This window comes from Podarcis bocagei (assembly GCF_964188305.1).
Source record: "Podarcis bocagei genome assembly, chromosome: 9".
NCBI lineage: Eukaryota > Metazoa > Chordata > Lepidosauria > Squamata > Lacertidae > Podarcis > Podarcis bocagei.
The window spans coordinates 56,944,620-56,961,807 of record NC_138134.1 but is presented as its reverse complement, the minus strand read 5'-3'; the positions used below and the strand labels follow the sequence as shown (position 1 = coordinate 56,961,807).

Here is a 17,188-nt window from a genome sequence, read left to right as displayed (position 1 = left end):
GCCTCTTCTCCCTGGTTTTACTTGAGGAGGAGCCGGAGCCAACTAAGTTGGGAGAAGCTGATACACAGTTGAAAAGAGCCTCTAGTTTGATGCGCTAGCTACTTCGTTGTAAACTATCCTTAATCTGTAAATCGAGACATTGGTCTGTTTAGACATCACATTAAAACATCGTTTAAAGCAGTCATTTAATCTGATCGATCAGCATGCTGGTGCACGCGGCTCAAAAGTTCCCATGGTGGTCCTCTCCTGTTCCTGTCACCACCACAAACAAATTGGCTATGCATGCCATTTCATCCAGATTTGGGCCAAATTGTGAGCAGTAGCTATGAGTGGAATTCAACTGTTACTCAGAGTAGACTCTCTAAAATTAAGCGACAAATTAGTCATGTTCAGTAATTTCATCGGGTCTACTCTGAGTAGGTATAGTGTTGAATTCCACCCTATGGTTCTGGGCATATTAAAAGGTAAAGGGACACCTGACCGTTAGGTCCAGTCATGGCCCACTCTGGGGTTGCGGCGCACATCTCTCTTTATTGGCCAAGGGAGCCGGTGTACAGCTTCCAGGTCATATGGCCAGCATGACTAAGCCGCTTCTGGCGAACCAGAGCAGAGCACGGAAATACCGTTTACCTTCCCACCGGAGTGGTACCTATTTATCTACTTGCACTTTGACGTGCTTTTGAACTGCTAGGTTAGCAGGAGCTGGGACTGAGCAACAGGAGTTCACCCCGTCATGGGGATTCAAACCGCCAACCTTCTGATCGGCAAGTCCTAGGCTCTGTGGTTTAACCCACAGCACCACCCACGTCCCTTCTGGGCATATTACTCATGGTTTTGGGGGGATGAAACAAAACAATATGTCAAGAGCTACTCTGGCTTGTTTTGACTGATATAGCAGGAGCAGGTAAGGAGCAGCGTGGGAGTTTCTGAGTAGTTATACAAGCAGCAGCAGCATTTTATTTGTATGCTTCCTTTCCATCGTTAAAACCCATGCTCAAGCTGGTTTACAGCTTGGCAAGATTTACATAATTACAAACCTAATAAAACGCATCAAAAAGCACACAAACTGAAACAATTTCCACATAAGTCAAAATAAGATCTAAAAATAAAGATACAAAAAGTAATATTTATTATTATTTATTAAATCTGCATACCGCCCTATACTCTTGGGTCTCAGGGCAGTTCACGAGATGCCTAATGAGCTTTAAAGTTAAAAGACAAGACACAAAAGCAAGCTGAAAGTAAATCAGCTGCTTAAGTTTATATCATTTGTTTAAATACAAGGGTCTGGTAACTGTTTTGCTTCAAAAAGTCCATAATTTTCCTTAAAACTTCTAGGTGTTCCTGTTTCAGAGGCTGTTCGTGATTGCCTACAAAAATGTACTTTTGCTCCACTGACTGCAGGAGTTTATGAAGTGTGTCTGTGGCAGAATGCAAATACTGTTCTGTAGTGAATCTGGCCTTTTCAATCTGGTCAGAATGAGTAAGACAGATGACAGTATAACTTTTCCAGTTAGGACCCAAGAGTTCCTAAAAGAGAGAGAGAGAGAAAGTTCCTTAATACATTTATTTCATGCATTATTTCATCAAAGAGCAATGCATTGGCTTGGCTCTGCAATGAGGCTTTTCTTTCCTATAGTGGGGAAGTCCTTATGAGCAATCTTCCTTTGGAAGTTGACTTCAATTCAATCGGTCTAGATAAAAGATGAATTTATAGTGGGTTGCCAGTTGCCTGAATGGCTTAAATGTTGAGAAGTGCAGGCTTGAGCTCCTTGGAATAAATGAATAAATATGATGCATTGACTTTGGGGGAATCACTTGTTTCAATGGCATCCATGTTGTCCATTTACAACAGGACCTGCTGAGGAGTGGCAGTCAATTTGCCATCTTGTGGCTGAATTGGAGGTTGCAATTGCCAGAATAATCCCAGCTCAAGGACTGTGTACTGTGTTAGAATTGTCAGCTCCTAGAGCTCACCAAACCCACAAAGGCAAAAAGGATGATAATTTGTTCTACTTGTGAGGCAAGATATACAAAGTTAAGCCTGGATTCTTGGCACAGCCCATATGTATGTTCAGGGATCAAAACACATCATTTAATTAGGGGTTGCCAAGCAAGTTTGGTGGCTGAAAATAATACAGTTGAGAACCAAGCAGTCACCGTAAAAAGGAAGATGATGCCCAAAGGTTTTAAAACTTTCAGAGCCTGAATTAATGAAATTCCTTGATGCAGCAATAATAATAATAATAATAATAATAATAATAATAATAATAATAATAATAATAGTAATTTTATTTACCGTATATCCCGCCCTCCCCGGCCAAAGCCGGGCTCAGAACGGCTAACAACAAGTAAAAATAGCATAGTGTACATAAAATCACACAGTCAATTAATTAAAATGCATTCTAAAATCAATTCAGAATCAAATTAATGGTAACAATTGGGCTAGAGTTCTATGGGGATTGCAGAAGGGGAGAGGGGGTCAGACTGTGCCTTGGCCAAAGGCTTGGCAGAACAGCTCTGTCTTACAGGCCCTGTGGAAAGATGTCAAGTCCCGCAGGGCCCTAGTCTCTTGTGACAGAGCGTTCCACCAGATCGGGGCCACGGCTGAAAAAACCCTGGCTCTTGTTGAAGCCAGCCTAACCTCCCTGTGGCCAAGATGTTTTTATCTGAAGACCATAAGGTCCTCCGTGGGACATACCAGGAGAGGCGGTCCTGTTCCTAAGTGGCACTGTCCCAAGCTCAACGTGTGTAATACCCAGAATCAGAGACAGGCTGGGTACCACAAATTTCTTTTTCTGTGGGTGACTTGCTGGGGCCCCATACCCAGTTCTGAACAGATTTGCAAGCCCAGTAAACATGATTTAAATGCATCCTGAACAACTTTTACAACTGCCTCATTCTGCAGACAGTCTCCTGTCATTTCTTTGAACACCCTTTAACTTGTTTGGGCAACCCATGGCCATAGGAGGGGGAAGATCCTGTCGTGGGGTTCCTCAAGATTCTTGTAGATATATTCTGCAGCATTGTCAACATAATAGCGCATCGGTGGTGGATTTATTCAGCTTTACAGTGGTATCTTGGGTTACATACGCTTCAGGTTACATACACTTCAGGTTACAGACTCTGCTAACCCAGAAATAATACCTCAGGTTAAGAACTTTGCTTCAGGATGAGAACAGAAATCACGTGGCAGCAGCAGGAGGCCCCATTAGCTAAAGTGGTGCTTCAGGTTAAGAACAGTTTCAGGTTAAGAACAGACCTCTGGAACGAATTAAGTACTTAACCCGAGGTACCACTGTACTTTGTTTTGCAATGCTGACCCAATGTGTCCATGTTATTGCTATCTGCTGCTAGAGTGGAACAACATTGGGACAAAACCCAGAACATTTGTGATCTTTAAGAAGTTGCAGGGTTTTATAGGATATGCATTGACTGGAAGTGAAGCAGTGTGGCCACCCCAAAACATTTGCAAGTGGAAAACTGTATTAAAGTTGGGTTGTCCCAATGATGGCATTAGGAGCACAAATAATCAGGAATGCACAATGCAAGGGATGTCTGGAAGAGCCCTTAGAGAAACAGGAGGAAGGGAGAAGGACAACAGCAAGCAGTGCATTTAAATAACCACTTCCAAGGAATATGATTTTTAGCCCTGATGTTTTGGGTGCAATTTTAAATTAACTGTGCGGTGGCTGAATGCTGGCTTTCAGCCCCCGGAGGTATTTACGCAGAGGCTGAATGGCTACAGGGCTGCTGTAGTTGCATCCCTCTTTGGTCCTGCACTGAGAAAAGGAGTGGCTTATTCTGTATATGAATTTCTGTGCCATCCTCCTACGAAATTAGGGAAGCTTCTGACGCATAGAAAAACAATAATTTTACAAAGACCAACAACATAAAACACAATAAAAAGCAATGCAGTGGGGTTGGACTAACTAATCATCAAATCCTGACATAATGGGAACAGTTTGTGGTTGGATTCTGAATTCTATACAACTCAGGAACTACATTCTGTGGTTGCTGAGCGGTCATAGCTATAATATTATTGAGGAACACTCACTGTGATGTATAAACAATGTTCTTAGGGATACACTTATTTCCCTAGGACGACATCAGCTTTCTTGCCCCATTTATTTTATGAACAATGAAATCATAGCATCTGGACTTTTAGGAAAATGAATAATTAGCCAAATATTACATCAACTATGGACCATAATTATGATAACGGAAGAGGAACAGTAGGCATTAATGCTCTCTGCCTTCTTACTAAAATCCGCTTCCTATTTGCTTCCCCCACCTTAACATCCAAGTGATGAGTTGGCCTGTGTCCTAATTTAGGATTGAATGCATATATTCACACCTGAATGCATGATTGTCCCAATATAGGATTGTCCCATCAATGGTTTTTCAGGCAACACAGAACACATGAAAAGCTGTAAGAATACTGTTTGTACTGTTGGTAGCTGCCCAGAGTGGCTTGGGAAACCCAGCCAGATGGGCGGGGTATAAATAATAAGTTGTTGTTGTTGTTGTCTCTGACTGGCAGCAGCTCATTAGGTTCTTGGGAAGAGGTCTTCCCAGTATCTTCTACCTGCTCCTTTTAACTGAAGATGCCAGGAAGGACACCTGGAGCCTTCTGAATGCAACGTGGGCACTTGTCACTGAGCCATCTGTCATCTGGTGAATCAGCAAAGCATCATTGCACACTAGGCAGAAGCCAACCCACCTTGTTGGTTTAAAGTTCTTTCCCAGCATCTTAAATACACATTTGAGTAATACTTTGAAGCTCATGTTTCCTGAACGCAGAGAATTGCATGGAAATGTGACATTGCTCTTTCAGTTAAATCTTGATATGCCATTCTACTGGCTATGCTTTCTGATACACAGTTTACCTGGGCTAGCTGGATTGTAGGGTCCTCTTCCTCCTCACACAGTGGAACATCGGCCCTGAGGACCAACAAGGCCAAGTGAAGGCCTTTCTCTCCAAAGTGCCGGACTAAAGCACTTCTCACCTCTGTCTTCACTTGCTCTCTGCTCAGGCTGCTGTGAGGGTAGCCGGGAGTGTCCAGCACTTGGACCTGCACAGTGAGCTCACTGCCTCGGCGACGGGCAAAGCCCAAAATGGGACAGCTGCGGCCTAGACTGCAAGATGTGGTCACGGAGGACGGGGAAAGAAAACTGGCAAAGTCTCTGCTGCCTAGAAGGGTGTTTCCTGTAGCACTTTTGCCACTCTGTGTCTTCCCAAGCAAGAGGAGGTTGAGCGTCATCTTGCCATCGTCGGACATTGTGCTTTCCCTCCTACAAATCTCTGGAAACAGAAAAGAGAATTAATAATGCTTGGCAAAATAGGAAGCTGCCTTGTAGTGAGCCAGACCATTGATACGTCTAGTGTTGTCCACGCTGACTAGTTTCAGACGGGAGACATTTCTAGCCCTTCCTGGAGGTCACTTGTATGGAACCCTGTGGTACTGGATTCTTTCCCCTCCCCTTTTGCCTCACATGCCCCTGAATGGGCATGTGAGGCAAATGCTCTTCCATCAGGTCTTGGCTCTTCCAAAAGTAACAATGTTCTCCTGCAATAACTACTGTAAGTATAGGCTGGGCACAGTTTGGGTGGCCAGGCAAAGGAAGGTTTGAGGTACGTCAGTTGCTGGGAGTCACAAGTGGGCAGAGTGCTGTTGCACTAAATTTTGCTTTGAGGTTTTTTAAGAAGCATCTGTTTGACTACTGTGAGAAGAAGAAGAAGAAGAAGAGGAGGAGGAGGAGGAGGAGGAGGAGGAGGAGGAGGAGGAGGAGGAGGAGTTTGGATTTGATATCCCGCTTTATCACTACCCTAAGGAGTCTCAAAGCAGCTAACATTCTCCTTTCCCTTCCTCCCCCACAACAAACACTCTGTGAGATGAGTGGGGCTGAGAGACTTCAGAGAAGTGTGACTAGCCCCAGGTCACCCAGCAGCTGCATGTGGAGAAGCGGGGAACCGAACCCGGGTTCACCAGATTCCGAGTCTACCGCTCTTAACCACTACACCACACTGGCTCTGAAAAGGATGTTGGTCTTGATTCAGCAGGTTCTTCTTACATTCATAAGTACCTGTAGAAGAAATGTCTCTTTCAGCAACTGCTCCTTCTGTTAGGAATGAAAACAGCCGTAGTTTTATATAGGCAACAACTGTTTTGCACGGGGCTTGCTTTTTATCTATGGCTTATTTTGTTTGTTAATAACATGAAAATTATTGTTGTTATTGTTTAAAAGCCTGCAGTTCCTGAATCCCTTTCCCATACATGCACATCTATCCATCCCAGCAGGTAAAAGTTCTTATTATGGTTGAAGTACACATTACAGCCAGGCAAAAGAACTGTGTAGCAGATCCAGTAAGGAACATGACCTAGGGAAACAGCCACATTTGGTCTGCAGACTAGAAGTACTCTGCCCTGGATTTAAAACAAAAATATAGCAGGAGCTACCTGTGAGCTGAGATTGCTGCCGCAATCCATGGTTGCTGAGTCTTGTATATTAGCGTTTGTTTATATATAGCACGAAGAATTTCTACCTTCATCTAACTGCATCAAATAACATTCTGAGCTTCAGGCAGTGCTCCAGTTTTTGCTTACCTTACTGTGTCCTAAAGGTCTTTCTCTGGCCACTTTCTCTCTTTAAGAGCCTTTGTCTTTGATGGGCAGCTTGTACTTTGAAGCAGATCTTGCTATTGTACCACAGTGAGACTGACACGGACTCTTTACTCAGGTTAATCGGTTACAGAGTGATCCTCATTTATAGCTGATAAGAAATGCCCCAATAATCTGCCTTGACACTTTGCTTCCTTCTAGTTGTTCAGCAGGATTGCAATTTTCTGTTTGCTTTCACCCAAAGCTCATAAGAAGAGGTTTGTCACGAAAAAAATGCTTTGTTCAATTGCCTTATCGTTTGGAATGGCTATTATGTTGTATAAGGCAGCTGTTGTTTCCTTTTACACTTCTGCTATCTCCCTTTTTCTTCCTGCCATTATGCATTGGGTAGTTTCTAAGCATCATAAACACGCGGTGGCAAGCTCTGGTGAATTCATTTTCCAAGGGTGGGTCCTAATGTAGCCCAAACAGCACCATCTAAGATAGGCACTCCAAGATTTACAGAAGTACAGAAGTATTTTTAGGGAGCAGGGCCCTAAGGGTGGTAAACAATAACAAACCAGCTCAATGGAGACTGAGCATGCTCGATAGCCACAGAACACTGACTATTGGATGGAAAACTAAGGAGGAAGGAGAATGCAATGGAGTATACTAGAAAAGGCCATGGATCATTTGCTGCTGAAACTTTCAACGAGAGTATTCCACATCACAATATTTTATTGTAGACCCTTGTCTACCTATTTGTTCTTTGTCTACCGGTACAACAGTCATTTGTCAATATTTCATCTTCCTTTCCTAAAATTATTTCGGGCTCTTCTTTGACTAAGGAAGAGAATGCAGGAATGGGCTGGCTTGATGGCTGGGATCATCATGGACAGTGAACAGGCTCAACTCCAGTTGTGTCCCTGAGGGCACCTGAAGGGTTAACTGAACGGTTGCCATGAATTCCTATAATTAAAAGGAAAACACTGTACTTGGGACCAGTGCTGCAGTAAGGCAAAAACCTCTTGCTGTCTCAATTCAGGGTTTCCACAAGAGTGTTCACACCATCTTCTGTGGTATTTGCAATATTCAAACCCTCCATCTGATCAGTCCAGCCATCATAGTGATGAGCATTTGCTAGTGTATTAATAATTACCAGTTAATAGTAATCTCTGAATTTCTATTGCCTTCCTGGTTGAGTTATTTGGGGTGTTCAGCATGCTGTTACATGAGCATGAGTGTTATAATGATAATAATAATATTTTTTTTATTTATACCCTGCCCTCCTCGGCCAGAACCAGGCTCAGGTTCTGACCTAACACCAATAAAATTACAATAAAACATAAAAGAAGAAGAAAAAACAGTTAATTAAAATACAGGTTAAAATACAATTTAAAATGTAGCCTCATTTTATTAGTAGCCCATAAATCAAAACTATAAGGGGAGGGAAACATAAGGGGCAGACTGAGTCCAAACCAAAGGCCAGGCGGAGCAGCTCCGTCTTGCAAGCCCTGCTGAAAGACGTCAAATCCCGCAGGGCCCTGGTCTTTTGTGACAGAGCGTTCCACCAAGTCGGGGCCAGTACTGAAAAGGCCCTAGCCCTAGTTGAGACCAATCTAACCACCTTGCGGCTTGGGACCTCCAAAGTGTTGTTATTTGTGGACCTTAAGGTCCTTCACAGGGTATGCCAGGAGAGGCGGTCCTGTAGGTTGCTGTGTATGCCTTCTAGAAAACATGGTCTGAAACCCCCAAGAGCAGCTAAGTTCAGAGAGAAAAGCTGGATAAAACTATTCTATGAATCTTTGAATTTAGTTCTCTCTCTTATAGAAAACAGCATAGGCCAGACTCTCCTGTTATGATGCACTTCATGTGTTTTGGACTACAAGCTCACATCATCCTCAGCCAGTATGGCCAATGGTCAGAGATGATGGCAGCTGTAGCCCCAAACATCTGGAGGGCACCAGGTTGGGGAAGGTTAGCATAGACCCTTGGACCGTTCCATTTTATTAGCTTGCAATGCAAGATAATATCACATTAAAGCAGGCAAGGTGAAACGACACATTATCAGACTGTACTTCTCCAACTCAGAACAATGGCAGTTCTCCACAATGAGCATCGTAATGTGCATGACATCTGGAAGATCTTATGACCGCATGAGTAGAAGGATTTAAGAAACCTTTCTTCCTGTGGGGATATGACAAGCAGAACCTGAAGTTGATTTATGTGACAACGCTCAAGGCTTCTTCAACTTCAGGGAAGGAGTCTTCCCCAAGGTGGCAGCATATGCCTGTTTCACAGGTACTGATGCAACTAGCTGAAAGCTTCTTTTCTCCCATTCACAGCAAGTTAAGGACAATTAAGAATTTTGTTTTAACATTCAGGTGATTATTGGGGGAAGAGGGCTGTTCAAGGAAATGAACAAAACACTGGGGAAACTCTTTAACCCAACCAGCAGTGCTTGTAGATACTTGGGGCAGGGTTCACCCTGACCAAGGACTTATTTGATGCTTCAGCAAGTGAAGCCATCTTCTTGATTGCTTCTACTGCTTCCATTTCATTTACTTCTTTATAAATGTATTTATATTCTGTGCTACCAGGGCTTTCTTTCAGCTGCAGCTCACAGGAACTCAGTTCTGGCGCTTCTCAGGTGAGCACCATTGCCATTATAAGAGAACAGGGGAGGCATTCATGGCGAGTTCCGGCACCTCTTTTTCTAGAAATATGGCACTGTGTGCCACCATATTAAAAAATATAAGGCTTGCACCCAACAATATGTGAACAATACAATTAAAAGCAGTAGAAAACAATCATTTAAAGGACTGGCCAGTCAAGAACACTTAAAACAACTGCGTAGGCCTGGTGGCATTAAAAGTCAAAAGTGAGGATGAATACAGTCAAAATACACTGAGTGGATTGGCAAATGGGATTGTCAAAGTTCCTTTCCCCCAGATGCCCGCCCCACCTTTTTTATTTAAATTTGCCAAGTGCATAAAGCTGAATGTGCACAAGTTAAATGTGTGTAAGTTGTTAGTTACCTGTACAGTGGTACCTCGGGTTACATACGCTTCAGGTTACAGACTCCACTAACCCAGAAATAATACCTCAGGTTAAGAACTTTGCTTCAGGATGATAACAGAAATTGTGCAGTGGCGGTGCAGCGGCAGCAGGAGGCCCTATTAGCTAAAGTGATGCTTCAGGTTAAGAACAGTTTCAGGTTAAGAACAGACCTCCAGAACGAATTAAGTTCTTAACCTGAGGTACCACTGTACTGTCAAAAGTAAAGCTGGGCATTCTAAAAAGAGTGTAAGGAGGATCCTGTTGATATTTTAATTCAATGCATGATGAATCCTTAAATCCCTTAGATTCTAGAAAGTCCCACTTTTCCTTAAAAGGTAAAGGTACCCCTGACCATTAGGTCCTGTCATGGACGACTCTGGGGTTGCGCGCTCATCTCACTCTATAGGCCGAGGGAGCACTTTTCCTTAGGATGTCCCTATTCTCATCAAAGAAATGTTAGAGGGTATGGAGTCATGTGACCCCTGAGCCAAGAAGATGAGTAAGTATACAGTCTTTAGACTATATCTGAAGGTAGCCCTGTATAGGGAAGTTTTAAAATGTTTAATGTTATATTATGTTTTTATATATGTTGGAAGCTGCCCAGAGTGGGGCAACCCAGTTAGATGGGTGGGGTATAAAATATAGTTATTGTTATTATTAAATAGGGCGTCCCTATTTTCATCGAAGAAATGTTGGAGGGTATGTTGGGAATCTTGTTTTATGTTTATATAGTTGTACCCAGTCAACATCTTGAAAATGTTTTCTTACATATCTACAGTATTACTAAGGGCTGCCACCCCTGCTTGCTCTGCTCATCAACCCCACCTGCCCACCGTTACCAAGCCCACTTTCCTCCCCACATGGCCAACCCCCTGTCACTTTGTTGTTGTTTAGTCATTTAGTCATGTCCGACTCTTTGTGACCCCATGGACCAGAGCACACCAGGCACTACTGTCTTCCACTGCCTCCCGCAGTTTGGTCAAACTCATGCTGATAGCTTCGACAACACTGTCCAACCATCTCAACCTCTGTCGTCCCCTTCTCCTTGTGCCCTCAATCTTTCCCAACATCAGGGTCTTTTCCAGGGAGTCTTCTCTTCTCATGAGGTGGCCAAAATATTGGAGCTTCAGCTTCAGGATCTGTGCTTCCAGTGAGCACTCAGGGCTAATTTCCTTAATAATGGATAGGTTTGATCTTCTTGCAGTCCATAGGACTCTCAAGAGTCTCCTCCAGCACCATAATTCAAAAGAATCAATTCTTCGGCGATCAGCCTTCTTTATGGTCCAGCTCTCACTTCCATACATCACTACTGGGGAAACCATAGCTTTAACTATAGGGACCTTTGATGGCAAGGTGATGTCTCTGCTTTTTAAGATGCTGTCTAGGTTTGTCATTGCTTTTCTCCCAAGAAGCAGGTGTCTTTTAATTTCATGACTGCTGTCACCATCTCATTGCTTTAGACATGACCAAACTCCCTTCCCTTTACATCTTACCCACCCCCTCACCTACCCCAAGCTTGCTCCTCCCCTCACAGCTCTTCCCAAGCCCCACCTGTTTTAAAGGAGAAGGCACTTCAGAAAATGGCTTGCCAAACTGCTCCCTGAAGCACCTTCTATGTCTGTTAGACACTTACCTAGGTGGCCTGTCACTTGTGCCATTTACTCATGCACCTGCCTGCCATACTGCTGTCATGCTGGCATTTCCTTAGACCCCTATTGGCAGCCACACAAACTGCACTATGATGACAGCCTTATGTTTCTATGTATATAGGAAACTATGTCACAATGGTTGTTATAGTTAATGTTTAATTGGGAAATAGAAATATGTCCAGAAGAACTGTACCTTTTTGACTGTGGGATATATCTTCTAGATAAGCTGTGTTGCCGCCCATATCTTCACTCTCTTTGATTCTTGGTTCCCATGCATTCCAGCTCTTTAGAACTTCATTGCATACAGGCACTCTGATATAGCCAGAGATAATGCCACAATAAACAATTTAAGATGTGCCCTCGTGCATTTCACACTCTCTGGTGGGAAACAAAATGACATCAATTGATGTAGGGCCATTTGCAGATGCTTACCCCTTTGTTTCATAAAATTATGGGAAACACTGATAGCATCCGATAATGGAAACAGAATGTAGACTGTGCACTCCTTTTGCAATCAAAGTTCCACTTCTGCTTCACAATAGGAAATGAATGCAATTCAAAGCTTGCTAGGAGGAAGGGAGCAGAAATCTAATACCCTAAAAACATTGGCCTAGATCCAAAAGAACTGCACAACTACTTTCCTACAACCATGTGTTTTTCAATCAGTATTTCTTCATTCTACATGGCAAATTACTTTTCAAACCAAGGAGAGTTTCCAAAAAAGTCTGCAGCATAGCATGGTGGTCTGCTATATAAGGAGGACAGAAAAACCAAACATCCTTCTGGTAAATGCCAAGGCTTTGAGCCCACTCGAAGTAGCACCTTTGATCCCAGCCATTATATGCAAGTAGGGTCTACTGAAGTCAATGCATCTTCTATTTGTTATGTTCGAGGTAAGTTGTAAACATTATTCTTTGTAATATGGTTAGTGAGTCATGATTTTGGTTCACAAATATAGAAGGCAATTGTACAAACACTACATGAGAACTGATCTTGTTTTTTCCCCTTGTAGCTAACCCTCCAGAAAATTTGAGATATTTGCTGACCGCAAAGTTTAGCAGCCAGTAATGCCACCTTGTCTTCAGTATATTTTCTTATTTTCTGACATGCCTTGCGATTTTGTTTATTTATTTTACTATCTTCAATGCTAAGTTTCTCTTTAAACTTCCTTGTGTGTGATCTGGGAAGCTTCCACTCTGGTTTTGCCATAGATCTCTGAAAAATAATGAGTGGTTATGCTTTTCAATTTCTTTTCTTCCCTGCTCAGTTTGAGCAAGGGAATTTAGTGGTTGCAAGTGGATTGTCAACCAAGCAAACTGGCTTTGCTAGGCCAGAGTTGTTCAACCTTTGGTCCCCAAATGTTTTTGGGACTACAACTCCCTTCATCTCCAAGGAGTTAGATTACCAGCTGGGGATGATGTAAGTTGTAGTCTAGCAACATTTGGAGACCCAAAGTCCAACAACTCTGTACCAGGCAATGGCCTTAAGCACCTTTGGGATGACTCAAAATAAGCAGTCACTGATTTCAATGAAGAATCTCACTTGAACCCCTTTGGTGAATTCTTTCTACCTAGCCATTCTGCCCAATCTCATCTGCCTTCCCTTCTTTCACTGTTAAGTTTTTGTGCAGGGCTCTTCTGGGCTGTATTCCGCAGCATATTCTTGAGACAATAATAGTGGATGGGGCAGATTTTGTTCTGCTTTAGTTTGCTCCATGATGCTTCCCCGATGCTACCACATTATTGATGTCCAGAGAGGCTATAGTGCAACAAAAGCAGGGCGAAAATAAGCCAGAACTTTTGTGGTATGAAAAGTTATGGGATTTCAGCAGGACGTTACGGGATATGGACTGATCAGAAGAGAAGCAGTGTGACCACCCCAAACCTTTTGCAGGCACAAGTAACATCAAAAGAGGGATCACATGTCCCTGCCCCAACAGCATCATGAACACAAATCACCATGAATGTGCAATAAAAAGGACATCTGGGGGGGGGGGCATAGACAATTAGGGAAGGGACACAGCTTTGTGGCAGAAGGGCAATCACTGGCATTTTCACGGAGGTCTGGGAAAGACCTTCCAGAGTTAGATGAACCAGCAGCTTCCTTTACTCTTGGTATGAGGGACCATTATAGCAAGAAAGGACTCTGGTTCAGTGGGAAAGCAGCTGTTTTGCATGTGGAATGTTCCACCTTAATTCCCTGGCTTCCAAATACAGACTGGAAAAATCTCTTGCTTCAAAGGGCTGGGAGAGACACCTATCTGAAAACCCCCTCCAGAGCCATTGTCACTCAGCATAGGAAATGCTGAACTAGATAGACCAGTAAACTGACTCAATATAAGACAGTTTCCCATTTTTCTTATGTATGAGGCCACTGGGCTTACATCCTGTGGAATCAGCATTATTTGTATTAAGTCTGTATATTGCATTTTTTTTTTTTAACCAAAGGGTCCATTAAAGCTCTAGGATCACCTTTTTGAGTTCATATTGAGTTGTTCTATAGGATATATGTTTGCGGACATTCACCCAAAATAAACAGTGATGTAGAGTAAACACTAATATCCGCTGTAAATTCTTGACTTCCCTATATTCCAATACTCACTGGAGATTTAGATCATAATATTTGACCCAGATATGTTAAAAAAATATTTCAAGCTTTCTAATGACCCCAGTATGAGGATGTTTTCCCTATACATTATACAGTTCCAAGCCATTGCAAATGCAACGTTGAAAAAGAATAAAACATGGAAATTACTTTACAAACCAATGTGGATTTCTTTGGCAATGCAATTGTTTGGAAGGCCTGCAATTGCTATAACTGGAATGTAAAAATCCTACACAATGCATGTAAATTGGAGTGGGTGGATTAGTGATCCAAGTGCAAGTTTTGGAGTTCAAAACTCCTTGAGAACACATGTCTAAATCCCAGTATGTTCAACCTGGTCTTCTGTGTTTGGGTAGGCTGATAAATTGAGCAGCAAGTTATTCGTTGAGATAGTTGTTTCCCTGAAGGCAGAACAAGTTTTATTCCTGGATTTAACGACATGTAGCTATGGGCAAGCTTGCAATCCAGGGCTGTGCAACTGTAGCACCGCTTGGCTGAATGCAAATTCCACTGTATTGTGGTGCAGTTGACAGGATATTACGGCCAGGGTCTAATCACTGCTCCGCCATGGAGCTCAAGGGATAGCTTGAGGCTAGAGATAAGAATAGACTGTAGTTGATCTTCTGTTCTTGGGCTATGAAATTGAAAAAATCAGAAATAACACTTGTGGTTACAAGTGAAATCTCAAGATGCTTGTTTTACTCCATTTCAGCAGAACCATATCAGAACTTGAAGCCTGGACAGGCCTGATATGTTATATGATATACACAGCACTGGATGACTTTACCATTCAGTTCCTCATGGGGGAATAAATTGTTCAAATCTCTTAGAGGAAGCTGGTATTTATCATCATTCTAAAGCAAACCCAGTAGCCCAGTGAGCATCAGAGCAGTTTTTCACCATGCAATGGCACATTCAAATAGTTTTACCACATGGCGCTGACATTGTAAGAGCACTTTATGATGTCCAAATGCACAGCAACTTCCAAAAATCTGATGAGCATGTCTGTCATCTTCTACCCAAACTACCAAAGATAAGCCAACCAGGATGACTTCTTTGCTTCTGTCGCTGAACGTGGAATAGTGCCCTGCATTCCTTCTTTTCCCTTGCAGCCTTTTGAAGGTCATGGAGTCTTCTGAGGTGCATGGCTTGAAAAGTATGGCTTTTGACTGATCTGTCAACTCCAGGATTCGGAAAAGAACCAAGAGCTTCTTCCCATTACTGAAACACAGAGAACTGAATGAATATTTTTTTTAAAAAAGGCTAAAGTTTTTGACCCGGTTCAGACATAAGGAGTCTAAATCAAGTAAATCTTTTTATAATTTTATAAACAAAATCATCCATCAATCTACTTTTGGCACCACTCACGAAACAGTGAGACAGACTGATTGGGGTGATTTTCTAGATGGGACTCACTGGAATGACAGCTTTCCTCATTTTGTTTTACTTAATGACGAAGAGTAGGATAACAGTTCTTCCTCACTTGATGCTTTTCATCAGGTTCCATCAATGACATCCAAATGTCAATGGATCACTTTCTGCCGTGGAATGAGTCAGTTCAGACATCATTCTAGGCAGTAACACAGTACAGGGACCTTCCAAGCACTGGCTAAGATGATTCCCCCCCCCCTCAGGGACTTGGGCTGCAATTCTAAATGCAGGTAACCTGAAGTAAGTGCCACTCAGTTACTTACTTCTTAGTAAACATGCATAGGATCGTGCTCTCAGTGACATACTGTGGGGGCTTTCAGGCCTGTTTACTGAGCATTCGTCAGCAAGGATGCTAGGTGACATTGGCTATTATGTGAGCAGCCGTTCTGATTTGTTTGTGGGGAGTTAAAAATGGCATCAAGCATTGTCCCACATTTCTCCATCATTTTCCATGTTGCAAAAGTTGGATCTTTTATGGAAGCAGGTTTCTTGTGGAAGAGCTCCCAAACAACTTGAATTTGCTGGTAAGCAATTGAATTGAAAATAGTGACAAACTGGAAGTGCTGTCTGTGATGAAAATGTTTTGTTAAGTACAATAAAATACTCTACTCCCTGAGAGACACACTGGAGGACTTCTTCAACAGGACTGGTCGAAAATATTTTGCTGCTGAATGCAGAAACAGCAGATTGCTCCCCACAAGTCAAAGACCATACCAATACCATATTAAAAAATTCCTTCCAGTAGCACCTAAGTTTGTTCTTGGTATGAGGTTTCGTGTGCATGCACACTTCTTCAAATACACTTCTTCATGCACACACATGAAAGTTCATACCAATAACAAACTTAGTTGGTCTCTAAGGTGCTGCTGGAAGAAAAAAAAAATTATTTTGTTTCGACTACGGCAGACCAACACGGCTATCTACCTGTAACTACCCAATACCAGTCCAGCTATTTTGGCACTTGAAGCAGAAAATCTTCAAGATCCTTTCCCCGGAAGTAAAAATACAGTTATAATGAATTAAAGTGCTGCCTTTCTAGGACACTGAAAATCAGTTGCCTGCTTCTTCTCTCTGCCTAATGGGAGGACTGGCGCCCTCAAGGGACATTCTTCATTGGTTTATATGAATATGTATCTTTCAAGTCATAAGTACCATGGTAGTTTGCTGCTTCAAGAAAGAAACTTGAAGAGTTTGGGTGAATGGAAGAACTCTTTATTGTTGAGAAGCCTCCTAATGGGAAGCTGAGGGTTTTTATTTTTAATATATTTGTAAGAATAATTACAACCTCCAACTTATAAAAACACAGTGGGGTGTACAATAAAATCATGAAACAATCGTAAAATGCTAAACTTGTAAAATACAGAACAAAAGACGAGGACTGAATCCAATTAATTAACTAAAAACACTTGGTGAAGCAAAACTATTTTCTCTCCCCCCCCCCCTTTTGGAAGCAAAACAGTTTTCAGCAGGTGACAAAAATATCAGAATGATATGTGCCAGTCTGATTTCAATAAGCCTTCCAAATTACTGGTGCCACGACACTAATGGCTCTGGTTCATGAAGAAACTAAACTTTATTGTCCTACTTTCTGTTGACTTTTGAAGTTTTTTCAGTCCACTTGAAGCTTTCCTGAAATGCGGTCAGGGGAGAAGTCCAAACTCCTGCAATGCAAGAATTCCAACTAAAGCATCCATGACAGATGGCCCTCTAAACTCTGCTCAAGGAAGGAGAGTTCACCTCCTTCCAAAGGAGTCTGTTCCCTTGTCGAACAGCTCTTAGTGTCAGAAAGTTCTTCCTAAGATTTAGTTCGATTCTCCTTTCTTGTAACTTAAAGCCACTGGT

General features: G+C 42.4%; 1 protein-coding gene and 1 long non-coding RNA gene across 2 annotated transcripts in view; both read right to left on the bottom strand.

Annotated features, from left to right (window-relative positions):
- Nucleotides 1-1,242: 1,242 nt before the first annotated feature.
- On the bottom strand, nt 1,243-6,717 carry GIMD1 (GIMAP family P-loop NTPase domain containing 1). Its single transcript, XM_081208221.1, has 3 exons — nt 6,609-6,717; nt 4,890-5,305; nt 1,243-1,530 (listed from the first exon to the last, which is right to left on the bottom strand). The coding sequence occupies exons 2-3, from the start codon at nt 5,280-5,282 to the stop codon at nt 1,261-1,263; spliced, it is 663 nt and encodes a 220-aa protein (XP_081064347.1). The 5' UTR covers nt 5,283-5,305; nt 6,609-6,717; the 3' UTR covers nt 1,243-1,260.
- Nucleotides 6,718-11,554: 4,837 nt separating this feature from the next.
- LOC308595372 overlaps nt 11,555-17,188 on the bottom strand; it is a 42,957-nt gene continuing 37,323 nt past the window's right edge. The window contains exon 3 of the long non-coding RNA XR_014012018.1: nt 11,555-11,689. This is a non-coding gene — a long non-coding RNA (uncharacterized lncRNA). The remainder of the gene's footprint in view (nt 11,690-17,188) is intronic.

Excerpts from the sequence above, each read along its gene's own strand:
- GIMD1 (XM_081208221.1), bottom strand. The coding sequence starts at position 5,282 with ATGTCCGACGATGGCAAGATGACGCTCAACCTCCTCTTGCTTGGGAAG. Across the intron at positions 1,531-4,889 it reads CTACAATCCAGCTAGCCCAG|GAACTCTTGGGTCCTAACTG; the intron begins GTAAACTGTGTA and ends TCTCTCTTTTAG.